The sequence below is a fragment of the Protopterus annectens genome, chromosome 6.part0, assembly GCF_019279795.1.
Source record: "Protopterus annectens isolate FY-2018-M chromosome 6.part0, PAN1.0, whole genome shotgun sequence".
NCBI classification, from domain to species: domain Eukaryota; kingdom Metazoa; phylum Chordata; order Ceratodontiformes; family Protopteridae; genus Protopterus; species Protopterus annectens.
This window is the reverse complement of record NC_056737.1, coordinates 1,731,389,284-1,731,416,727: the sequence shown is the minus strand read 5'-3', so window position 1 is coordinate 1,731,416,727 and position 27,444 is coordinate 1,731,389,284. Positions and strand designations below refer to the sequence as shown.

Below are 27,444 nucleotides of genomic sequence, written 5' to 3'. Positions count from 1 at the left end.
TATAAATATATATATTTATTATATACATATACATACAGTGGATATAAAATGTGTACACACTCCTGTTAAAATGCCAGGTTTTTGTGAAATAAAAAGAGACCACAATAAATCATTTCAAAACTTTTCCCACCTTTAATGTGACCTATAACCTATACAATTCTATTGAAAAACAAACAAATATGTTAGGGGAAAAATATAAAAAAATAAAAAACGTACAATAAGCTGATTGCATAAGTGTGCACACCCTTAAACTAATACTTTGTTGAAGCATCTGGCCCAGCCACAGCCCAGACCTAAATCCAATAGAAAATCTGTGGGGTGATCTTAAGAGGGCTGTGCACGATAGATGCCCTCGCAATCTGACAGATTTGGAGCGCTTTTGCAAGGAAGAGTGGGCAAATATTTCCAAGTCAAAATGTCCCATGCTGATAGACTCCTACCCAAGAATGCTGAATGCTGTTAATTAATTCAAAAGGTGCTTCAACAAAGTATTAGTTTAAGGGCGTTCACACTTTAACAACCAGCTTATTGTAAGTTTTTTATTTTTAATATTTTTCTCCTAACAGATTTGTTTGTTTTGCAATTGAATTGTGCAGGTTATAGGTCACATTAAAGGTGGAAAAAGTTTTGAAATTATTTATTGTGGTCTCATTTTTTATATCACAAAAACTTGGCATTTTAACAGGAGTGTGTACACTTTTTATATCCAGTGTGTGTGTGTGTGCGTGTGTGCGTGTGTGTGTGTGTGTTTGTGTATGTGTGTGTGTACAATTCTATCGATCTATCCACATACTCATTTTAATAAGTCACAGGCAGGAAGTGACATGAGGCTAATTGGTGTTATCTAATGATGTTTATCTTCCTTTCTTGTACTTTGTGATTAAGTTCAAGTTTTCTGCAAAATGCCCTGCTGCATAACATTCTCAAAGAAGATCTAATGCTTCATTCACATGAAGCTATCTTACTGTACAAAATTCTAAACACATGAACAGATAAGTTTAAGTACCTGTTTGCTGACATTAGCAGGAGTGAACTGATTAAGGATTGGCTGGAGTCCTGTTGAATCTGCAGCAGTTTTCAGATCCAGACGATATTCCATGAAGATGTTAATAGGTGTAAGTTTATCCCGAAACTCTGATTCATCCTGCAGGTAAAAAAATAAAAAGCAAACAGTATGGCTAATCATGCGAGTCAAAAATATAGTATGTGCATGTAGCTTTTCATCTAACACCATTCTGCTAAACATTAGTTTGTCTACTCATAAGTTCATACAAATTCTGTAATATTACATTAGCTTTATGGGCTTAAACAAGACAAAGGCATAAAATGAACATTCTGATGGGATTCTTTACCAGAAGCTGTAATGTTACCATTTAGTTGACATTCTTGAGTCAACATCTAAGAAAATTTTGAGTTGTATAATGTAGTAAAAAGAAAGCAGATTATGAGTGGAGAGAGCAGTACTGATGGCAACATAAGACAGTACAGCCATAGAAAACTACCAACACAACACAATAAATATAGCACATACAGTAAATTTCAGAGTAGCATATACCCCAAAATGCAAAACGACAAAGAAAAGCACGCACACAGTTCCATGGAAAAAAAAGTACACAGGAATTATGCTCAAAACAAAACTGCATGAGGTAAAACGGTCTCAAACGAAGATAAAGTACACCCAAACAGAAGCTGATTGGCAACAGATAACAGTTGACGTAGAAAGGTCTAGCTACAAACTTTAAAACAGGAAGGTATGCAAAAAATAAATAAATAAATAAAAGAAAGAAAAAAGTGCAGGATCAAGAACTAGGTGAGAGAGAGAGAGGGAGAGAGGGAGAAAAAGGAGTGATGTGCTGAGAATGTTGAATGCAGTGGTTTGGTTTAAGGAAGCTTTGGATTGGCAGCTGATGTGGACTCGGCAGGAAAGGGGGAATGCTAGTTGGTTGTGGAATGACTAGTCACAAAGGAAAAAGGAAGAATGTGACTTGATAGGAAAATGCAACAGGATGTAACAGGAAGCCACTAGATAGGAAAGGGAAGGTAGGAAAAAGGCAGGGTAGAACTGTACGTGGGCTGAGGTTGTCAAGTGCATAGAGACAAGTGTATGTAGAGACTACAGTAAAGAGAGAAAGGTAGAGATGTAACAATGAAAGGCAGGGTAAGGAGAACAAAATAAGAAGGGGGTGGGAGGCATAAAGACAGTTTTGGTGAAAGGAGACTCCTTACTTACCAATGGCATTACATTTCCTGGCAAAGAATACCGAGCAGGCTAGATAATATGGAGACTAGAATCAAGGTTAGACTTGGTGAGACATGGGAATATGTAACCAAAGTAATCAATAAGGGGAGGGATGGCTGAATACTGTGGGTCTTCTAGGCTCCAATGACCTGTCAGATTATACAGCTGAGGAGGTGGCAAGCAAGGCCAGGTTTGTGAAGCAGAACTAAGGGCATAAGGGGTTGGTAACAGCTTTCCCAGAGGTACTAGCAATGGCAATGCTAGAATTCTGAGGAAGGACAGTGTATGATTAGTTGTTGCAGCCATTGACAGTGTAGGGTGTGGAAGTGTTAGAAGAATAAGGAGACCAGATGATACGCCATGGACAGGCTCATTCTGAGCCCATAGGGGACAGCAATGCTCACTGCTGGGTTGGAAAGTTACATCTCAATAATCACACATTTAAATTATGACAGAAGGATGAAGGCAATAGAGATGCAGAAATGGTAGGCACTTAAGCTGCAGACAGAAGGAAGGAAGAAACGGACACAGTAGAGAGCAGAAAAACAAATATTAACTCATCAAGGATGGGTAGTGCTATTAAGTAATGCAAGCTGTCTGGACAGGAAGATGGGGCATCAGGTAAAGGTACAGGACAGCAGAATAGACATTACTGGCATCTAGTGGGCTACTGACAGAGGAAAAATGGCACACTGAGGTACCTCAGTAAAGGATGTTCTGGAATGCAGAAAAGAGAGGAATGGAAGTGGAGCAGCAATGTATGTAAAGGAGGAGTTCAGGATGTATGGTCAAAGAAGACGAACTCCACTCCATGGCATAGGTAATGGATTGGGAGTCTGAGAACCTACAGCAAACACACTGCTGGCTAACATGGATGAAGAAGGATTATGGTGGCAGAGTAATACATTATACTGGACTCAGACATCTGAAGGGAAGAAAAAAGGAGACTTAAAGAAGAATAAAGTAGGAAAATAGGGAGAGGTTATAGTCACGAGGGAAGTGAATCTGTTATGAGCATACCAAAATATTTCAATCACCAGGTCAGTGGGGAAGGAGGAATTTTCCCAGGTTTTCAGCATGGAGTTCAGCCAACTGGTTGTGTGACTACAGCAATAAGAATTCTTGACCCAGTCCTACAAAAGGTATTAAGAAAGGTTACGAATATCCACATGAAGGTGCCATTAGGGAGCCGTGACCATGCCACTATGAGCTTCACAGTGGGGAATGAGATAAATGCAAAGACAAAGAGATACAGAATTTTAAAAGACTAATTTAAAGTGAGTTGAAGATGATCAAACATAAGTCAGGGGACTGTGGACAAAAAAAAATGGAATAAACAACCTATGGGAATGGGTCATTGATATAACATTCAGTACTATGATCAATGGTTTGAGAAAGAGGTAAAACAGGAGAATGACAATGTGGCTTCATACGAAGAAAAGACAGGTCTGTTATACTGATACCTGGTGAAGCAGCAGCTTGAGTTCTGTGTGCAGTTCTAGAGGCCGTACTAGGAGATGGATGCCAGACTGCTGGAAGTTGGATAAATGGAAAATATATGAGAGGCTACAAGAGTTGCACCTGAGCAGAAAACATAAGGGAGATATGATGTTGGTGAACAAGATCATGTCAGTGAGTTATGAAGGTTTCATTCTGAGCTAGAAGGGACACAAGCAGCAGAATAAAGTATATCCTTGCCAGGGATCAGCAGTGTACCGCAGCTGTGAGACAACACAGTCAGGCAAGAACCAGTAAGTCTTCAAGTAAACCCTATCCGGTCTCATTTAGAATATATATGACTACATTAAAAGAAAAAGAAAAAGAGAACCACAAAGTCATCATATTGGATGCATCTTGAAGTATAACGTATAAGTTAATTAACTATTAATTATTATTTCATTATGTAAAATGTTTCCATCCCGTTGGCCACAGCCCCTTTTACATTAGGCATATATAAAAAATAAAACTGTACAAGCAGTTAATTCAGTCTAGAATAAGAACAAAAGGTATATAGTGTGCAATATAATACAACTAATTCTTATTACTTTTCTACAATAGAATGCAAGCAGTTTCACAATAAATTGGTTAATTGTTCCAAAAAGCTTTAATAACACTTGCAGAGATGCATCTAGTAACTATGGTAGTCATTTCAGCAAGTTCAGTTTAACTGGTAAGGAGGGTTCATCTGTGAATAACATGCAGAACAAAAAAATTAACAAGATACACAGTAAAAAAAAAATGGTGGTATTTGTAATGATAGGAGGTACTGCCAGGCATGCCAGGAGAAATAGGACAGTGAATCTGTAACACAAGCTAGGACAGCTAGCTGGAATTTTGTTAATAATTATATGTCATATATATATCAAAGTGATTTGTACAGATGCTTGTGCTGATAATATATCTGTGATGTCATTCTGTAAGTCAAAAATAATAATTAGATATTAGTAGGAATTTGCTCTTAGCATTCTGCAGTTTGTTCTTGGAAACCTGACTAGAAAGACTATCACCCACATCATCTTGCTTTGCAGCAATAAGTAACTTAATTAAGGAACAGTGAATCTCTTTAGGTTAGTCAGGAAAATATAGCAAGATTAGAAGTACAGTTTTTCTACGGCTGTGTGAAACTTTCCATCAATGTTATTTTTAAAATATTCTGTGACTGAAAACTCTGGTGTTTACTGTAAATAGATATTTAGTATTTTCATGCTCTTTTATTGTTTATTATTAAATATATTTAAACTTCTCATTGTGGCTGGCCCTTTTAAAAAACATTTAAGCTTTGAGAGTATTTGCGTATATTTATTTGGTGATAACTGTGGCCACTCTTGAAATCCTTGCTGTGTGGTAAACATTACCATTTGTATTAATATTAATTTCACTCGGTATAACTGAGTACCCTTGTAAAAGCCTTAAAGTAGCTGGCAGGGGTTCTGTTGGCAGTGATAACTACCTTATAGCCTGGGCAGAAGGGAGCATACCAGGTGAACCTGTGCCAACCTTTCCCAGGGGTGTGTGTGTGTGTGTGTGTGTGTGTGTGTGTGTGTGTGTGTGTGTGTGTGTGTGTGTGTGTGTGTGTGTAAATCAAATCTCAGAGGGTGTGTGTCAGCTGGTTGGAGCAGGGAACACTAGGCACTGGTTTCACAGAGATGGAGTGGGAAGACTTAACTTGGAACCTCAGCTAAGGACCCAACTCTAAGCTGTGGCAGTGGGGAGTGCCCCTGAACTGAGTGTGTTGCCTGGGTGCTCTTAAGAGAACTTGTGCTTGATGCAGTGAGGTCTGCATCTGGAAATACTTAGTGTAACCACTTGTATCCCAATGTCAGTTGGTGAGGATTCAGGCTCCTTGATTACCGGCCCAGAGTGGGGGACATCACATACTGGTGAGCAGTAGTGTGGATACTGAAATTCTGTAGCCTGTAAGCAGTTGTCACTAAAGGTATGCATTCTCTCAGCAGCCACACAGTAAACATTCAGAGTTTCATATCACAACAGTTTTTATTTAAGTTTTTTTTTTGTTAGTTTAGTTAGTCAGGGATAGCAGGCAAGGATGTCAGCAGAGGATTACTGCAAGTAGATAAAGAACCAGTTGGCAAAGGTGCGCAAAGCCAAAGGACTGGTGTATACCAACCTGACTAAAGAGGAAATGATTTCAGCCTTAGTAACAGCTCAGATCAGCATCCAGAAGGATAACCAGTCTGGTGGTGGGAATTTGCCACCCTCAGAGGCCTTAAAAATCCATCTGGAGTTAAAGAGACTTGAACTGGAGGCCAAACATTTGGAATTAGAATCAGCAAAGAGATTGCAGTGTTTGGAGGAGAAAAGTATAGTTGTGTACACTTACCATAAATGTAGATGTTCGAGTGTATTCACTGTTGCAGTCATCACACTTGGGTTACCTGCCTGCAGGTAGCCCTCAGTTGGCCCGAATTCTAGAGACTTAGTATTGGATGCTGTTGCTCCAGGACTGACCTCAGGTCGTCAGAGGTATAAAAACAGGCAGCCAATGCCATTACATCAGTTTTTGTTGCCCCAAATGTAAGGAGCCCCCCAAATAGGGAGCTAAGTTATGGTGGGGAAAACACCATCAGTAAAAAGTAAATACCAATACCCATGAAAGGGGTGAGTAATAGCCATAGAGAGGAGAGAGAGAGGGGGCTGGAGGGAGGGAAAACAGGACTGCAACAGTGAATACACTCGAACATCTATATTTATGGTAAGTGTACACAACTGTACTATGTTCTTCATGTTTCACTGTTGCAGTCATCACACTTGGGTGTATTCCCAAAACTGAAGAAGGGTGGAGGCAGTCAAAAAGAGTTAGGGCTGGCTAGTATGCCTTGTAGGACTGCTGTTGCAAAACCTGCCCTGGATTTGGAAAAGATAGGCAGGTGGTAATGCTTGGTGAAGGTGTGTACAGAACTCCAGGTAGCAGCTTCCAGGATGGCCCTGGTAGGGACTCCCCTGAGAAATGCTGTAGAGTTAGACATTGCCCTAGTGGAATGTGTTTTGACCCCCTGAGGGGTTGGTTTCCCATGGTGCTTGTAGCAGAAATGGATGCAGTGTGCTATCCGTTTGGAAACTGTTTGTTTTGAAATGGCCTTGCCCTCTGCCCTTGTTGTAAAGCTGACCAGTAACTGGAAAAGGGAAAAAAGTTTACTGTACTGGATAAATGCTTGGTCCTCACCTCAAAGCTTCTGAATAAAAATATAAAAGAACAAAGTGACCACAGCTGCAGGATAATCCAAAAAGAAAGTTTAATCCAAGTATATCCAAGTAAGCGCTTTCACAATCTACAGTAACTGTCTGATGAAGCGATCAGGGGATCGGGGATTTTTCATTGACCCCAAAGTTTACCATTCATCACCTCTCCTGATATTATGGGAAAAAATGAATTGCATCATTCAGGTCTTTGCAGACTGAGAACTGGTGGCATTATTTGCCTCTAGCTAGCATACACTTGTATCTCTCCTGCCAAAAAATAACAGAAAATGGCAAAAGATGCCCTCCATCTTAGAATTACAACAAGTCCTGTGTCTTGGGCTTCTCATCTGCAGATATCCATAATGTTTTGGAGGTCAGAGTGGAAGGGCAGGCATCTCCTGCCTCTGGTTTCCATGAATAATGAATCATGCTGCAACAATACTACTTCTCAAACATGTATGGTTCCAAGTCAGTTTTATATACATATTGTTGAATACTAATCTAAACTTCCAGCCAGTACTGTGAAATTTTTTTCACTTTCGTATGTACAGTTAACCAGCTAACAATAAACTAGCCAGTTGTATGTCTTATAGGTTCCCAAGTACAGTTTTCCAGCTTCTGATCTACTGGCATTCAAGAAGATTGTTTGGCATAAACCCCCCAGTTATGCTTTATCCTAAAATTATTTTTAGGAAGTCAGTGACTGAATAATTGCTTATTCCATAGTCTGCAATGTATCTTTCAAATTTTATGTTATTAATAAATATTTATTTTTAGTATTGGGTTTTCTGCTGTGGTATTAGCTCCTTAATGGTACAGTTCAGGCATAGACTTTAAAACAGAACCAAATCAGATATTGCCTTGTAGACCAAGTAGTGTTTACCTCTAAATAATGCATAAGAAACAGAATGTAATTCCAGTTCCTGAAGCCTTTTTGTGGAATTCCAGTTACCTGCTGATTTTAATTAAATCAGATATGAAATCCTGCATGGTAATACTTTGGCTGAAAGTTGGCCCAAATGATGTAATTAAGTGGATGTGGGAACCACAGCATGTTAACCTGGAGTGGCAAATGATAACCCCCTTGTCAGATAATAAATAGTAACAATACATATATATTAAAAAGACCAAAGACAAGAAATTAAACTGAATAAATTAACAATGAGCCAAACAGTGTAGCTGCAGATTAAATATGCTGAGGAATACAGAAGTGCCACAATGAGTTACGAAAGTAAAACTTTAGTTATACAGGCAGCAATATTTAAAGAAAAACTTCCACATAGGCTAGCTATGTATGTATAACTACTTTTAACTTAGAGAATTGAACCCTAAGTACAATAGACAGGAATTTCAAATAGCAAGTTTAGAGGGAAATTGCCACCTCCATATCTTCCAAGCAAACCAAGACAGAATAAAGACCAGTCTCAAATGTATGTATGTATTTCAGGTTATCATTTTTGTTTTTGTTCTGTTATCCAGAATCCACTAAATAATTCCCTTTTACAGAAAAAAAACATTACATCAGCTTATTTGAATAGTTTGTTTTTACACAGCAAAAGTAACTTAACTATTTATTCCACAAGTAAAAGACAAGGGCTTAATTACATCAGCTCAGACACAATAGATTTGCCAGTACATAGGATCTCAAGTTGTGTCTCTTAACTGTCTACATTTTAATGTTTGCTTTTTTTTCACAGTTCTGTTTAGCTGCTACTTTGAAATAGACGATAATTATATTTTATGACCTGACAGATGCAAGAGGGTATATTTTATACTCAAAACACTGGATTCGGGCCTTTTGCTTCCTTTGATCTCCTTTTATATTTACAAAACAACTTGGCTAGGCTTATAAGGGCCTCCGGGCCAATAGCCTAGTATCATCCTATGAACCTGTAAAACAAATGGTCACGCATTTTGCAGACAAAGTGGATTACTAACAGGAAATAAGAAAGTGAGAAAAGTATATAACATATTTAAAATCAGTTTTCCTTAGCCTGCAGTTATAATTTATTCTTTCTGTCAAGTCTCATGATACTGCATTTAGTGACACTAGTGATGAGGTCATTATTAATCTGTAATTGTTGTACAGCAACTTGAAAAACTTCATCACGTTTTATTCAAGTAATTATGCTGCACAATTTGCAATCATCATGTTTGGGTATCCATAGCCCAGTTTCCACTTTTATATTTCAGAAGAATATTGGTAAAAAGAAGTGGCTACAGGACAGGACACTGCAGGCAGTGCTTGTAACCCCCTTCTGGATGAACAGATAACCACTTTAAATTGTGTCCACTGCTTAAGTTTTTACCCATTGAATTGCATATGGATTACCATTTAAAGCGTTTAATTTGTAATTTTTTTATGTTATGTGGTTATTAAGTGCCTTTGCAAGGTAAAACTGAGTGGCATACTCTATCCTTCGTGAACTTCTACCATCACATCTTCAAATATTGCCACAAGCTGCCTCTTTAAAACTCATCATACCCGAGTACGCCTTCGGGCATTTCAGCAGTTAGCCTCATATGAAAGCTCACAGCTGCGTGAAGAAAATCCTGCTTGTTGTAGTACATGTCTAACTTGAATGTTTACTAAGATATTTATAGAACATTACAAAGTTAATAGTCACTGCCTTTATTTTGGCACGTTATTTGTATACTGTTTATTTCTAGAGTCTGATGCTTTAAACTGAATTTTATAAGCCAAATGCTTTGAGTTTCTAGAATACCACCAATGTAAGGACTAATTTATCCTGAATAGTTTGCTATTTACAGTTTTCTAGTAACACTTACGGTTCCAGAGATATGAATATTTGTTTGAATTGTAATGTGATAACTTCATTTTTTTAAAGACCCAAGTCACGCCCCCTGAGAGTTAAAAATACACACTCAAAACAACTGTACTGAGGGGAATGAGATAATAGATGTATACTGTCCTGTGTGGTGCAGCGGTTAGCATTGTCACCTCACAGCAAGAGGTTCAGCCGTTCGATTCACAGCTGTTGTGCCTTCTGTGTAGAGTCTGCATGTCCTCCCCACGGTCGAGTGACGTTAAAGACATGCAGGTAGGTGTGAGCGTGAATGGGTGTGCCTTCTTTGAAGGTTGGGTGTCAGGCTGGCAACTCGGCACCGTAAAAATCCGCTGCCAATCATTAGCGAACTGGAGTTCTGTTGTGGTGACCCCTAACCGGGAAAAGCCGAAAGACATTACTGTCCTATAGGTAACTAAATTAGGTCTCTTGTGTCATTTTGGATAAGCTGCTTACATGATTGTGCATAGAGTACATTATCAGGTTAATGGAATTAATTGTTTAGGTCTGATGAGACCCCCCTTAACCTTTCTGAATAGAAATCACTTGAGTCTGTCACAATGGGCCACATGCTAGCATTTTAATATAATACATGTGATATTTAAGCTGTCTTTGAGTGTGGGTAGGAAGCATTAGTTACATCGACTGTTCCAACAGAACTTGGAGTGTTTAATGTTACTTGTAGTAGTTGTCATATCTTTAGTTATATGAAGAGTGTCTCTGTACTACACTTGACGTACTTGTTTGGGTATAGTGATGTTTCAAAACATGTTCTGTTAGTGCATTCCCTATGTCCTAATGACTAAGTAACCACTTCACTGTGTATTGGTAACATATTATTATTCACAATTTTCCAGTTCAGATTCCTGAAGTATTTAAAGAATACTTACTGTTGATATCAGTCTTTGAGATAAAGCTGAGTTCATAGCTACATCTGAATGATATGTTTAGAGAATTGTATATTTAATATTGACTTCTTTTTATAAGTATGTTGATTTTTGAATGTTAAGTACTGTGATGTCCCCCACTCTGGGCCAGTAATCAAGGAGCCTGAAGCCTCACCACTAACACTAGATACGTTCTTTGGAATACAAATGGATGCAGTTAGTATTTCCAGATGCAGGCCTCTCTGCAACAAGCACAGTTTCCCTTAGGAGCATGCACAGGGAACATGCTCAGTCAGAAGCTGGTGCCTGTCTGTCTGTCCAGACCCCCAGTAAGACTCCCCACTGGCACAGCATACAGGTGGGTCTTTAGCTGGGGTTTCAAGTTAAGTCCTCCCACATTCTCTCTCTGAAACCAGAGCTTTGTGTCCCTGCTCCAAGCCGCTGACATACATACACCTTGATATTTGATATTAAACACACAGACACACACACCTGGGGAAAGCTGGCACAGATTCACCTGCTGTGCTCCCTTCTGCCCATACTATAAGATAGTTATTACTGCCACCAGAACCCCTGCCAGCTATTTTAAGGCTCTTACAAGAGTACCCAATTATACTGAGTGAAATTAATATTAATACAAATGGTAATGTTGACCAAATAGCAAAGACTTTCAGGAGTGGCCAGAGTTTTCACCAAATAAATGTATGCAAATACTCTCAGCTTAAATGTTTTCTAAAAGGACCAGCCACAATGAGAAGTTTACATATATTTAATAATAAATAATAAAAGAAGATAAAAATACTAAATATCTATTTACAGTAAACACCAGAGTTTCAGTCACAGAGAATATTAAAAATAACACCAATGGAAAGTTTCACACCGCTATAGAAAAACAGTACTTCTAATATCACTATACTTTCCTGACTAATCTAAATATAATTACTGTTCCCTAGTTAAGTTACTTACTACTGCAAGGCAAGATGATGTATGTGAGAGTCTTTCTAGTCAGGTTTTCAAGAACAGACTGCAGAATGCCGACAGCAAACTCCTACTAATGTCTAATTCTTCTTCCACTTCAACAATTGACTGGATCCTCACTAACTTCCCTAACCTCTACCACAACCCTTGTACCCTACCTGATACCTTAAGTGATCATCTTCCCATCTCCATCCAAAGATACAATACTCAAATACCCAAATAGCACTCCTACAGAGACTGCTGTAAGCTGTCTAACTTTAATGCCAACAGATTTAACTCCTTACTCTCCAGCATCAGTTAGGCTTTCCTTAGTCAACTCCCTCTCAATAATGCAGTCCTAAAATTTAACCACATTTTCTTGAAAACTCTCAACTCCCTTGCCCCCTGCATAAAAATAAGAATTAAAGCTAATTATGCCCTCTGGCTATCTAAAGAGACCAGATCACTTACGCACAGAAGAGATACTGCTTAGAAAGCATGTGCCAAAACCAAGGCACCACCCCTTTTTCAAACGTACAGGGAACTCAGGAACCTTGTGAAAAAACAAATCAATGAAGATAAGAAATCCTACTACAGCTCTTTCCAACTAAACTGCAAATCAGATCCTCGCAAATTCTGGTCTACTCTTAACAAAATTATCCAGCCTGGTTGCCCTATTACCCCCCCCTTCCCAAATAACACTCCTCTAGAAACTGCTACCCTTCTCAACAATTACTTCATTGACACTGTCCGAAAACTCACACACACCAGTCATGACTCTAATTCACCTCCTTCCCCTGCCAACCCCACCAATAAAAATCTCTTTTCCTTCCAACCTGTTTCCACTGCTTATATCAAATTGCTTCTGCTAAAACTCAAACCCTGCTCCCCTCCTCTGATAACCTCACTTCCCATTCCTCAAACTAGCTGCTGAATCCATTCCCTTCCCTGTATCCCTATTAATCAATAGATCTATCCAAGAAGCTACAATCCCTGACATTTGGAAATCCTTCTTCACCATCCCTCTGCATAAAGGAGGAAATTATACTGATCCATCCAGCTAAAGACCCATAGCTGTCCTTTCCCAACTATCTAAAATACTTGAAAAATGCATTCATACTCAACTACTAAACTTTCTCCTACAGGAAAACCTTCTCACTCCCACTCAACCTGGCTTTAGGCCATACCACAGCACCACTACCACCCTCTTATCTTCTACCCACAAGATAGAGACCAGAGATAACAACCAACTCATATCCTCTCTTTTCCTTGACCTCTCCAAAGCCTTTGATACCAGCTCTCACTCCATTATTCTAAATAAATTTGCTAACCTCAACCTCTCCCCTCCCTCACTTCAATGATTTACTAGTTATCTATCCAAAAGGCAACAATCTGTTCGATGGCTCTCTTCCTGTTCCCCCTCACTTCCCATCACATTGGGTGTTCCCCAAGCCTCCATCATGGGTCCCCTTCTGTTTTAATAACTTCACTAATGATCTTCACACATCTTGTAAACTATCCTCTTTTATACAATATGCTGAGGATTCGACTCTCATCTCCATTTCCAATAACATCTCTGACCCTCACACATAGACTCAGGATATTTTTCTATCCACTGGAAAATGGCTGTCTAATAATCAACTTATCCTAAAATCCAAAAAAAAAAAAAAAACTAAACTGCTGCTCTTTTTCTCTTTCCCAACATAAATCAACATTTCTCATCTTATCCTCCAGTAACACCATCATAAGACTTGAACCACACATTAAGCTCCTTGGTATCATCATATATGATGAACTCAAATTTAACCTACATGTCTTGCAAAACGTTAAAAAAAAACACCACAAACTATGTCTCCTATGCCAAAATTTCTAACTCCCAATGCTATACTCTCCCTGACACAGGCTCTACTCTTCCCCTCCCTTCTCTACACTGCCCCAATCCTTACCAACTTACAGACTTCTACCTTGTCCATACGTCAACAAACCTACCACAAGGTAGCTAGATTTGCCACCAACTCGCCACCGCCTATCGCTCAGCTCTCTCCAATGGTTAGAATTCCCTCAACAACTCCTACTATCTCAGTTACAAATCTTGCATGGTATAGTATACAAACCATCCTCCTGTCCAGCCCTCTCCTCTCTGGTATCCTCATATACCCCTACACGTATTGTCTGCACCTCCAACCAGTTACTCCTGGACATCTATCACCACAACAAAACTGCCAGCAAATTGCTGTATAAAGCCACCATAACCCAAGCTTGGAACAAACTTCCCTTCCACATCAGGTCTATTCCCAACTCCAAACACTTCAAAAAGGAACTAAAACTTCACCTTCTTAACACTAAGTCTTGTCCATGTCTTGCGCCCACCTAACTCTCTGCTCTTCTATACGTCTTCTCCCCCTCTCCACTGACTTCCGTCTACTTATCCTTCTTACCTTCTGTTTGATTTTAAACCTTATGTTTTACTGAACCTAAACATATATATATATATATATATATATATATATATAACTGTGCATATCTGAAAAAAAAAACTTGTAATAGCACTACCACTCTATGCTTATCCTGCATTACTACTTGCATTTTTCTATTATTTAACTATATATCTACAACATTTGTATAATATATATAATAATCTACTTGTGCATGCAGTTTCTCTATTTGTGCATGAAATTTCTACTGTAATCTGACTATTTTAGTGAAACTCTGTATTGCTAGTAACATTTGTAATGTAAATTGTCTTTATTGGAGCTTTTTTCCTTGGGTCTCCATTGAAAATGGGCTTCTAGCTCAGTTGGACTAATCTGGTTAACAAATATCAAATAAATAAATAAAATATTATTTTTGGCTTACAGAATGACATCATACACATCTAGTCATCTGACTGTGTTTCGCATGCTATTACCAACACTAAAAGCTGACATGATTTTAACACCTATGCGTTACCATACACATAGATGGAGCTCTGCTCAGATCTCCTGGAAGTCATAAAACCATTTTAGCACTTCTACTCCTCCTACAGTGCTACTGAGCCAGGCTTCTTACATACATTGCATCTCTGGCTTCATTCAAAACTGTGAGATAACATCGTTATGGCTTAACTCAAAGTAATTTCAAGAATATTTTGCAAAGTCGGGTGGATTATCTGATGAAGTCCAAGTTTTACGTGGACGAAAATGTGTACTGTGGAATAAACAGCGTTAACGTGTTTTGGTTTTGTGGATGTTAATAAATCGTGCAGTTCTATTAAGTTGGTGGTGTGCCTCTCCATTAGCCCATTGCGCTCTCTTGGATTCTTTGTAGTGATTTGTGAGTGCATTTTTCGCAGTTTTTTGGATTTGGATTAAGATTAACCTTTTCACGTCCATTATATGCTATAACCTTTTCATGTCTTTTATATGCTATTACAATGTATACATTTAAACAGTAACAATAATACATGTACATCTCTTTTTTTTCCAGGAGGGCACACTGTTGATACATTTTAACACAAGCTAACCTCACAAATACATTTTCAGCACAAACCTCTGTACAAATCAGTTTGATATATAAATGATGTATAATTATTTACAAAATTCCAGCTAGCTGTCCTGGCATATGTTACAGATCTACTGCCCTATTTCTGCTGGCATGGCTGCCAGTAATTCCTATCGTCACACCTCTCCCCCTTTGAAGACTCAAGCTAGATTTTCAAGTGCCTGTGCGAAACGTTGCTTAAGAGGAATGAGCCTATCTGGGAATACATTACCCTATACTCTGGCTTGAGAGCCCATCTGCATTGGCATTGATAACCCCCACTAAGGTGCTGCACTGTCATATCATATGCATGAAACCCTACACTCCACCTTAGGATCTTGGCATTTTTCTGGCTGCCATGATGTATCTTTGTATCCCCCTCAGACTCCTGCCTCCTACTGCAAATACTTAGCACCAGGGCCTCCCTATCATGGTAAGGTTTCATCATGTTAACATGGTACAGTTGCCTAGCAGTTTTACCCATGTAGTTAACATCACTGACCTTCCTCACCACTTTGAAGGGTCCATCCCAAGCTGCCTGCAGCTTATTGTGTCTGACAGGAATGAGAACCATAACCTACTGCTCCATAGCATACTCTCTGGCTTGAACATTCTTCTCATACCAGTCCATTTTCTGCTGTTGGGCTCCTGCCAGGTTCTCCTGGGCTAAACTGATGAACTCTCTGAGCCTTGTCCTGTGGTTTAGAACATGTGCCACAACAGACTCCTTGTGGGATTTACACTCTTCTACCCACTCATCACAAATCAAATCTAAAGGTCCCCTTACCCTTTGTCCATACAGCTGCTCAAATGGGGATGACCTGTGGATTCCTGGGGTACCTCTCTGTAAGCAAACATCAGATGGGGCAAATATTTGTCCCAATCTCTCTTAAACTGGTCGACAAATGGCCATAGCATGGTCTTTAATGTAGAGTTTAACCTCTCCACAAGACCACTAGTCTGGAGATGGTACAGAGTGGTCTTCAGGTGCTTCTCCCCACAGTGCTTCCATAGTCCTGCTGTTTACTTGCCCCCCCTGCTGAAAATCTCTAGTAAAGCATTTTCCACCTTGTCTGCCTCAATGGATGGCAGGGCCACTGCCTGAGGGTAATCTAGTAGCATAATCAGCTACCACTAGGATATACTTCTTCCCTGTGAAACTTGGGGTACTCAGGGGTCCCACAATATCTATAACTACCCCCTGAAATGGCTCCTGAATCACAGGCAAAGGCATTAAGGAGATCTGACCTTGTCTCCTGCCTTGCCTACTTTTTGGCACTACTCACAGGTCCTGCAGTACCCTTTTATATCCTTTGCAATCCCAGGCCAATAAAAGTTCTGCATAATATGTCTCTTGGTATGGTTTATGTCCATGTAACCTGCAAAATTAATGTCATGGGCTATGGCTAGAAGTGCCACATGGCAGGCTCTAGACACTACCAACTGCTGTATTACCTCATGCTCTAGCTCTCCCTCATGGGTCCACTCTCTGTACACTAACCCTTTGTTCTAGTGTACAGACTCCCCTTCTCCTTGACAGTCAGGTGCCTCCTTAGCTACCTCCCTCAAGCCTCTTAGTATAGGGTCAGAGAGTTAAGCCTGTCTCAGCTCTTCTTTTGTGAGTCTTCCCAGCGCCCCTTACACAGGAAGTCTGGTACCCTCTGACAGCAGTGCCTCACTGTCAGCTGGGGTACTACCACTCACCTCTGCCCTTGTAGTCACTCTGTCCAAGGAAACATCAATACCTTCCGACAGTTGTGGCTGACCTTCAGACTCACTGCTCCCTCCTTGAAATAGCCAGACCACCAGCCCTGGCTCCAGGTGTGATGTCTGTCTGGGTCTCCCCCAGGGTTACCAGATCCACATGCCTGTCTCCAAGCCTGACTGTGTGTAACTGCATGCACACAAGGTACTGCATTATCAGAATTATTCCTTATCAGGACATTTGCAGGCATATTCTCAAACAGACCTACATGCTTGCTTCCTTTTCCACCCTCCCAGTCAAGGTGAACCCTGTCCAAAGGTAATTGGAATGGGGTCTCTCCTAAAGCTCTGACAGGAATGGACTGCCCGAGCAAGTACTGTTCCTCTTTAATCACCGCAGGCTTCACAATGGTCATGTCAGAGACTGTGTCTCACTTATCAGTGGCCTGCTTTCCATCCACTAAAATAGGATATAACCTGTTGTGATAGTATGGTACCCCTGCTGTCTCCAGACAACTTACCACTGGCATACCTTTATTCCCACTTGCTGGCTCCCCCACCTTTTGTTCCACACCTTGCCTTCATGGACATCTATATAATACATGGCCCCACTGGATGAATGTAAAACATTTAACCCTCGATCCTGGCTGTGTAAATGAATTGGTGGATTCCCATGTTACTGGTGGACTCTGTTGGGGCTCATCTGCTGAGTTATATTCTTGATCTCCCAACCAGATTCTCATGTCCTCAAGCAAAGTGCTAAGGGTTCGTTCCCTAACAAAAGTGTCCGACAATCCTTCAAAAGTGGTGACCTGACACCCACTCACCCACCTAAGAAAATAAAGGCTTAACTCAGCAATATAATCACACACACTTTCATCTGCCTTGCATCTATGCTCACGAAACTTTTTCCTGTAAGCTTCAGGTGTTAATGCATTCCAGTAAACATTTTTTAACTGTGTCATAGTTTAAGCAATCAGTATTAGACAACTTAGAAATGGCAGTTAAAGTTTACCATGGAGTAAGGGGCTCAGGAACCATACGCAGAGCCCTTAGTTAACACTATACTGTTTACATACTCATTCAAATATATGAATAAAACTATCAAAATTATCAGTCTCTATAAATTGTGGAAGAAGTTGACTGACCTTTGTTACTTCTGGGATTCAGTTATTCTCTTCCCCATTACCTCCCTGACCCTAGCAAAGAGTCAGGATCTCCTTCTCATGTTGACGCTGCTTCTCATTTTCTTCAGCCTCCAAATGCCACAGTCTGCTGATTATAATTCCATCTTATGTTCTTCATGTTTCACTGTTCCAGTCATCACACTTGGCTAATCTGCCTGCAGGCAGCCCTCAGTCGGCCCAAATACCAGAGAATTAGTATTTCTGCATCGGATGCTGTCACTCCAGGACTTGACGTCAGGTTGTCAGGGGTATAAAAACAGGCAGCCGCCATTACATCAGTCTTTCTTGCCAAGGAGTCCAAAGCAGAAGCAGTTCGCAAGTGCCGTTCGGCCCCTACTAGAATTTTCGTTTACGGATTGAATAATCCTGAAGTCTTCTAAAGCTAAGTACTCCATTGGGGATCCTTTTTACTTGCTCTAACCGATGTCAGAAAAAGTTAACAATTGTCTTGCCTGTGGAAAGCAAGTACCACACACAGATTTTCATTCTTACTGCGTCACTTCTTTAGGCCCAGACCACAACGTATCTTGCTGTCGGTTTTGTGCCTTGGTCAACACCCAAACCATTTATCGTTGGGCTCTCATTGTCACTAAATTCTTTCATTCTCCATCTCCGTATTCAAAAATGGCTTCAGTAAGCCATCCGACTACCGATATTCCAAAAAAAAATTAAGTATAAAGACAGAGACATACCACATAGGTCCAAAGCTGCCAACGATGCTTCCGTTAAGCTAGTCACCATTTCGCCAGTACTCAGTGAGGCGCTTTCACAGCTCCTGATGCCCGCATCAGTGGATTCACAGGCCTCTACCGAGACCCATTCGGAGTCTGGTATGCCACAAGACTCTTCTTCGACTATGGTACCTGCGGATGTCTCTAACTTGGATGGGTCTGGAGTCGTTGTGCAGGCACCAGCTTCTGAAGCAGTTCTTCGCTCAACCAATGCTCCACTTAAACTGATGACTTCTTTTTTATCTAAAATTACAGAGTTTCTTAGGCCTAGAGTATGCGCTACACCTAGAAAACGGACAACCAAAAAGCATGCACCTACTCCCATGCCACAATGACAAATGCTTAGTATGGCAGAAGACCTTATTATGCTGATTAGGGGAAGTCGGTCTTCCCCTGCTAAGAGGAAAAGAGACCAGTCCCCTACAGCTTCAAGAGACCAGGAGTCCGATGACTCTGAGGTATCCGATTATGAAGACATGCCCTTATCTGCTTATGAGGATTCAGATGCAAAGGAATCCATTCCCTCTGCCTCCCCTCCAGAGGATTTTTCTTTTGGTGAAACCTTACATACTTTAAGAGAGCATTTCCACTGGGAATGGCAAAACTATCCTCAGTCCAAAAAGAGACTCAGAGAATTCCTAGATTTGCCACAGTACAGGCCTTTAGCAATACCCCCTGTCCTGGATGTTGTTGATGTTTTTATGGAGTTCAGTCTTACTCCTGATACTTTACCTCCTGCCCCTAGGAAACCAGACAGGTTCTACAGAGTACCTGACACTCACAAATTTCTTTTCAAGAATTCTACTGCTGACCCAGAGATCATTTCTCAGGGGGCTAAAGGTATCAAAGCAACTACAGTCAAGAATCCCATCCCTTCAGACAGGGATTCCAGAGCTTTGGACAGATGGGGTAAGAAGGTATATACCTCTGCAACTCTTGCTATTAGGGCATTGAATTTTCAGTTTCACATGCTGAACTACCAGTAACATATTATGGAAGTTATTAAACAAAAAGTGGCTATCTTTACAGAATGTGCATAAAATAAAGAATTGCAGGAGCTTATGCGCTCTGTAAGCCAAGTCAGCAAGCATACTTTGCAGTGTGGCTTTGCCGCCCTAGAAGCATTTTGCTGGGCAGCAGTCACTGGTTCTGTATGGGGAAGACATGCTTGGCTCAAGGAGCAGACTGCCAGACCATGTCAAATCAAAGTTACTAGACGCTCCTTTGAATAAGGACAGTTTGGCACCAAAGCAGAAGAGGTTCTTAAAAAGATGGAAGAAAAAGCTAAGTCTATGCAGACAGTTAAAGAATTCGGGTCTATATTAGAACATCGACATTTCAGAACATCGAATGTTCTAATATCAAACCCTATTCAGCGAACGCTTAAAATAGCGAAGCTGCAGAAAACCAAATTTTTTCGCAGGGAAAGAATTCGGTTGTCCGTTTCTGTCGCTTCATTATTTTCAGCACTGTGGTGGAACATTACGGGTCGGGTTCAGGTAAGTGTGCAATTGTGTGGACGTGAGGGTTAGGGCGGGTTAGGCGAGTTAGGGTTAGGGCGCGGGTCAGGTAAGTTGCGATTGTGTGGACGTGAGGGTTAGAGTGGGGTAGGTGAGTTAGGGTTGGGGCACGGGTGAGGTGAGTGTGCGATAGTGATGGACCTTAGGGCTAGGGTTTGGGTTAAGGTAAGTGGATAGTTAGTGGTGTATGTACAGTTTAGTATAGGGTAATATGTAAGATTTTAGGTGTATGTGTGTGTGGATTGCTGTTTGTTTGGTGTGATTGTGTTGTGTGTATTTGTTTCGGAACAGCAAATTTTTTCCCTAGGAAAAAATTTGCTGTTCTGAATGTTCAATGTTGTCAGCGTTTGCTGAATTGGGTTTGATATTAGAACATTCGAAGTTCTGAAACTTCGATGTTTTAATATAGACCCAAGAATTCTTACAAGTGCAACCTCCTATATTCAGTAGACATTGCCCTTCCAAACACTGGTCCTTTCCAGCCCCCTCCAGGCCATCTCAAGCCAGATCCAGGGGAAAAAGACCACCCAGACTACAGTCTCAGGGTATGCAGAGATCTAAGCAATGGAGTGCCTCCACCCCCAAAGCAGTGAGTGGTAAGCCACCTTCTTACGGAAAAAACTCACAATGACTTCTCTACTCCACTCCCCATCCCTGCCCAATTGCTGGTGCCCCTAGGAGGAAAACTTGCCCTTCATGCAGAAAACTGGATGTCCATAACACAAGACCGATGGGTCCTCAACATTGTTTCCCAGAGGTGCAAATTTTACTTCCACTCACTGCCAACCCCAAGGGGGTTCCCAAACCTTCCTCCAAACCAGTGGCCAGAGGCTCACAGCCAAGTTCTTTCTCTGCTCTCCATCAGAGCTATTCAGCCAGTTCCAGTAGAACAGATAGGTCAAGGATTCTATTCCAGACTCTTCCTGGTACCCAGAAAAGAGGGCTCTTGGCACCCAATCCTGGATTTTTCAATTCTCAACACCTTCCTGGTGGTACCAAAATTCAAAATGCTTACCCTGCAACAGCTTCTACCTATGCTAGCCAAGGATGTCTGGTTAGTCAGCCTAGACTTAAAAGAAGCCTATCTGCACATCCCTATAATTAAGTCATGCAGGAAGTATCTATGTTTTAGGGCCGGATCTATGCATTATCAGTTCTCTGCACTTCCTTTTGGCTTATCCACTGCCCACAGAGTATTCACAAAATGCCTGGCTCCAGCCATTGCTTACTGCAGGCAGAGAAATATCCAAATGTACCCATACTTGGACGACTGCCTGATTCAGGTGGACAGTCAGGAATTGCTGTTGCAGCACCTGACATTTGTGAAAAGCCTTCTCACTTCCATGGGGTACACCACCAACGAAAAGAAATCAAAACTGGTACCCAGTCAAAAGATTGTATTCCTGGGAGCAAGCTTGGACACAACATCCCAGATGGCATTTCTCACTTCAGAAAAACAAGTTTATCTGAGAGCCTACTTCAAACAAATGGCCACCAGAACCCAGCTATCTGCAAGAAAAATACTGCAAGCACTAGGGGTTCATGGCCTCATGTATACTGCTAATTCCATATGCAAGACTGCATATGAGGAAACTTCAGTGGTACTTAAAAAGCCTTTGGTGCCAACATTCTCAGGACCTGGAAACAGTCATTCCTATCATACCCTGTCTAAGAACAGAATTCCTTTGGGGGACTGCCCTTTACTCAACCCCACGCTGCCCAGACCCTAACCACAGATGCATCAGACTATGCCTGGGGAGCACACATAGACGACAAATGCATTCAGGGCCACTGTAGCCCAAGTCTAATTCATCTGCACATCAACAATAAAGAGATGCTAGCTGTGCAGAATGCCCTGACAGCTTTCAGATCCCTACTCTTTCCAGGACAACAACTAATAAAAACAAACACCACAGTTATGTGGTACATCAACAAGCAGGGGGGAACCCACTCTTACCCACTCTGCAGGTTAACCATGGCCCTGTGGAACATGGCCTTGGACATGCAAGTCCATCTGCAAGCTTAGTTCCTGCCAGGCAAACAAAACTCACTGGCAGACAACTTAAGCAAAAATCTCCTAGACCCACACAAGTGGCAGTTAAGAGTCCAGCACCTTCAACCTTCTGATTCAGAAATGGAGGACTCCAGAGGTGGATCTCTTTGCCTCCCCCTGCAACCACCAGCTCAGCAAATTCTGCACCAGGAACTTTCTCAGCAGGGCCTGGAATGTGGATGCCCTTTCTTTTCGGTGGGTAAATCTCTCAATCTATGCCTTTTCCCCTTTTTCCCTTCTCTCAAGAGTATTACTCAAGATAAGACAGAACAGACCAAGGATGATTCTGATTGCCCCAGATTGGCCATGCCAGCAGTGGTACCCACTCCTGTGCAGCCTGTCACCGGTGCCACCCTGGCACCTACAAAAGAACCCAACCCTGCTCTCTCAGCAGGAGGGACAGATTTTGCATCCGCAACTGCAAACCCTAAATCTTGCAGCCTGGCTTATTCCTTGAATTCTCCCCTAGCAACCATAAGCAAATAGGTGCTGGACGTCATTCCTGAAGCCGGAAGACCCAGTACAAGAAAATTCTATGCTGATAAGTTGAAAAGGTACTGCTCCTGGATTCAGTCTAAAGGAGAGGACACAACTCTGCCTTCCCTGCCTCTAATTCTGGATTACTTAGCAGATCTACTCCACAGAAGTCTGTCCTTCTCCTCCATTAAGATACATGCCTCAGCCATTTCGGCTCATTACAACACGGAGCCACCTCTCTTCTCACACCCTCTTATCAAACAGTTCCTGAGATGGGAAAACAACTTAAGGCCACCTAGGAGAGCACCCACCCCTGCTTGGAACCTTAATTTTGTACTGGAAAAGCTCACGCTTCCCCCCTTTGAATCTGCAACATCAGCAGAGTTAAAATTCCTCTCTTGAAAAATAGCCTTGCTTCTGGCCATCACTTCAACTAGAAGGGTGTCTGAGCTGCAAGCACTTATGGCTGTGGAACCCTTCATTATTTTCCATGCTGACAGGTTTTCCCTCAGGACTAACGCTTCCTTTATGCCTAAAGTGGTGTCCAGCGTGGCTCTAAACCAATCTATCCATTTGGCAACTTTCTTCCCTAATCCTCAGAATAAAGATCCTGCACTCCTTGGATGTGCACAGATAGCTCAGATTCTACCTTGAAGGAGCTAAGCCCTTCATAAAATCTGACCTGTTACTAGTCAGAATAAAAATGTAAAAGAACAAAGTGACCACAGCTGCAGGATAATCCAAAAAGATTGGGGTCCCTGGTTCAATATACTGAAGTAATGACCACTCCTCACTTTTTTTTTGGTTTTGTTGTGAAATATTGTTGCTTCTTCTACCATGGGAAAGGTGTGTGATGGCTTATGATGCAGCAGTGATCCTATGTACCACTATGATGAAGTGCACTAACACAAATGTACTATCTTCAGCAGGATCATTGCTGTAATATGATTCCTTAGCCATGGACATCAAAGTACTTGTGGTGGTGGGAGTTGCAGCAAGCTCTGTAGAACTGCAGTAGTGGAATCCTGCCTTGCTCCTAGACAGAAACTCTAGCTTACAATGTCATGAAAAAGCATGCATAGTAGTCCAAAGGGGGCACTTCACAGATGTGCTGGGCTGACTTTTCTAAAAAAAGTCTGGTGTGTTTGCTGCTGCTCTGGTAGAGGAGGTTGCCATGAGCTTTTCAAGTTTTTCTTTTTTTTTTTTTTTATTACAGAAATAGCACAATTATCCAGCTAAAAAGAAATAGTTCTTGCTTGGAGACTTGCTGCACATATACAGTGAAGATACAAGGTGGCAAGATACACCCTTCATGGAATCTACTTGTATTTTGAACAAGTTCATCTTCCCTGACGCACCTGAATTAAGATGGGGGAGAAAATAAGCTGTTGCTACTGTGGCAGAGTTATCTATTTCTTGGATCCTTTTTACCCAGTTCAGACCCACTTTTAGATAAACAGCAGCCAGATGTGGAGATTGAAGCACAGTGGAGTGTAGGTAATAAAACCAGCACTATATTTTGCACTCTCTACTGGAAGATGGCCATTGTGAAATGTGCAGTACATTTCTATTAGTTTTAAAGACACTGCAAATATGAAACTGTGCATGCCCAGTTCAACAAACTGTACTTAATGTTACACTGTGGATCTGGTTGTGTACAACTCAACCTCTCAACTGTCTCTAATTTTGTAAATTGTCCCTGACTTTTTGCTTCATATTTTTGCCCTTTCCCTCACAAAATGGCTGATTTTCTCTAAATCACTGAGGTTAATAGTCCGGCAATAATGTCAGAAATTAGTTTCATACTTCCCAAATTGTTCAGAAAATCCATTTTGATCCAAAATCTGTTGTTCTAGTAACATTTTAAATGAGTTAGAGTAATATTTTAAAATTCTCTCTGATTTTAGGCCTTTGTCCTCCAATTATGTTTTAGCAATCGTGTTGAGAAGTACAGTCTCATAATGTATAAGGCATTAAGGCTTCTCTGTCTCCTACAACTTACTTCCTACAACTCTGTAAAACAGCTTACCTCTGTTACCCAAGGTGCAAAACATCATTACTGTAACAGTCACATCTGCAGGGTGGAGAGGCTATCACCCTGTACTGTCAAAGTGGGCGCTCTGCCTCTACACCATCCAGTGTCTACATATTACCACTGAAGTCAAACTCAGAGAAAGGGAAAATATACAAATGAAAAACTCATATTTTCCATTTTCTCCAAGTCACGCACTCTCGGAGAAAACAACTGCAGCAACCTTAACATACTGTGACACTGACATAATGTTAAAATGACTGTACATGCATGCCTTCTTTCTTCCTTAAGTGCCGACAAATGCACAAATGACAAACCATACTGTTCCTCCTTTCCTACTTATATGAAAAACATGATATACTTGGAGTTAAGGCTGACATTTGGGAACAACGTGGATTCCCAATGCCTCCTTCTCTCTCTGTCTCGCTCACACACACACACACACACACACACACACACACACACACACACACACACATACAGCATCCAACATGTTATAAGAATATGCTGGGTGTAAAGTCCAACACTTAGCTTAATCCCAGGTGACAATGTGTTACCTAACTTTCCATCATAATGACATAAAAAGAACATTTGTTAAGAATGCAAGGCAATGTAAACTTCTGAATGGGTACTTAAGCCTGCATTTCACATCCTGTTTAGCTGTATATCCAAATCACACTGACATAATGGGTAAGAGATCCTACAAATGTCCATTTAGACTGTTACGAAGGAGGGGTGCTGAGAACCCAGAATGCTGTGAAATGCTCTCTGCCACCATTATCCCATATTTTAAAACTTCCCCTACAAAACAAAATAAAAAAAATGCTTCAACAAAGCTGCAAAAGCATAAATGCCACAACATAGTCAACATTAAGATAAAAATCTTAAGCACTTTGGAGTTTTTGTTTTCAGACCCATGACTATTTCAGGCTAACTAAACTTTCAAAAGGAGTTCACGCAATCTAATAGTTATTTCTCCATAGGCATTTATTTTCAAAGTCAACATGCTTCAAATGTCTTTCATATGTATGCATATTTCAATGGCATCTACTGTTGTTACTAAGAAAGAATACTCTAGGATAATCTATTGTTATACCTCAACAACCAGAATAAGAGGTTCTACTTCAAAGTAGCAATAAAACTGTTAATTTCCAAATCTGTGGCCTCCATTGATTTATTCAGCCTCTTCCTATACAGATATCCCTTGCTGAACGTTTTATCCAATACAGCATGTAAGACAAGCTCATACAGCTATTTTCACAGCTGCTCTATTTCACAAGTCATCAACTCAGATTGCTAAACCATGCAGTGCATTAGGTTCACTGGCTAAGTAGGTTATTTCTAAGCATCCCACAGCTATTTAGAATAAATATAAAATTACTAGACTGTTGAAATAAATAATAGCAGATGGCGAGTGTTGCAGTCTGTCAGAATAGAGCTACCTCTCTTTTATGGGGAAGCATAAAAAGGATATTACTTGTCATCTGTTAATGTCTATGTGAATGCAAAAGGACACTGCAAAAATTAGAGCTGCCAACAAAAGGGCACCCATATAAAATGCATGCCAGCTCACATAAGAGCTCCAGACTACATTTACAAAATATGGGAAACGGGGACAGACAGCCACACAGCTATATGTCAGATATTTAGAGGCTGGTATCATGACATTTAGCTGACCTTATCTTTATACACCCGAGGAGAAATTTTCGGGTCTGGCAGATCAAGGTTTTATGAGTGAGCTCATCCTTCAGTAATTTCTTCTGTAAATTAAATGGTTTCCATATAAAACACATCAAGCCAGAGTTTACAGTACTCACACAAGAGCATAGGAATTAAAAGTTATAGAAATGTTGACTCATAATTCAGTTTGTTTTACACTTTCATGAACAACCACAATATACATACCAATGGTGTAAAATTATGAATTTAAGAGCTGGAAAAAATTCAACTCTGACAAAGCAGTAAATACTTAGACTCCACTTTGCAAACCTGCTCCAAATGATAAGGTGAATGAGATGAAAGCACTTGAAATGAAGAGCAGCAGTTTACATACACATATGTATACAGTAGATTAGCGAGTTAGCTGTGACACTGCAAGGTCATATATTCCCAAGACTGTGTATTACCAGTACCAACTCAAGAATCTAACCTGTTAAGTTGCAAACTAAGAACATTGATGTATGTTGTTCCTTGCTATCAGACTGCTGTTACAAGGTCTGTGCTGGTCTCTTCCTTTCTGTCACTCTGCTGTTACAAGTTTTGTGCTGCCCTGTGACTTATGTTATTACACTGCTGTTGTAGCTTCCTTGTTAGCGTCTTAAACACTCTCATAACTCACCAGTATTCATTCAACACAAAGAGTATGAACTCATTCTCTTAACTTAGAAAGCAGAGGTATACCTAGGGTGGGGAAAAGGGTGGGCTGGCTGCCTCAGATTCCATGTGAGAATGCAGTACTGGTATTTGAGTTGAAGTGGGCACTGGTATAGAGGAAATCCAGAGAACACCAGCTAACACAGGTACAGTTCTGTTTGCTAATATGGCAAATTGTGGGTGTCAAAACCATGCCCTGGCAACACCAGTTCTTCAAACTTCAGGTTTAATACATGTTGGATAAAAGTTGTTGCCTT

The 27,444-nt window shown here is 40.8% G+C and overlaps 1 protein-coding gene across 1 annotated transcript in view; it reads right to left on the bottom strand.

Annotated features, from left to right (window-relative positions):
- Positions 1-27,444, bottom strand: part of ITGAV (integrin subunit alpha V) — a 1,332,605-nt gene that overhangs the window by 390,878 nt on the left and 914,283 nt on the right. Inside the window, exon 19 of the mRNA XM_044075123.1 lies at positions 1,007-1,144. Coding sequence (XP_043931058.1) covers positions 1,007-1,144 — 138 coding nt within the window. The remainder of the gene's footprint in view (positions 1-1,006; positions 1,145-27,444) is intronic.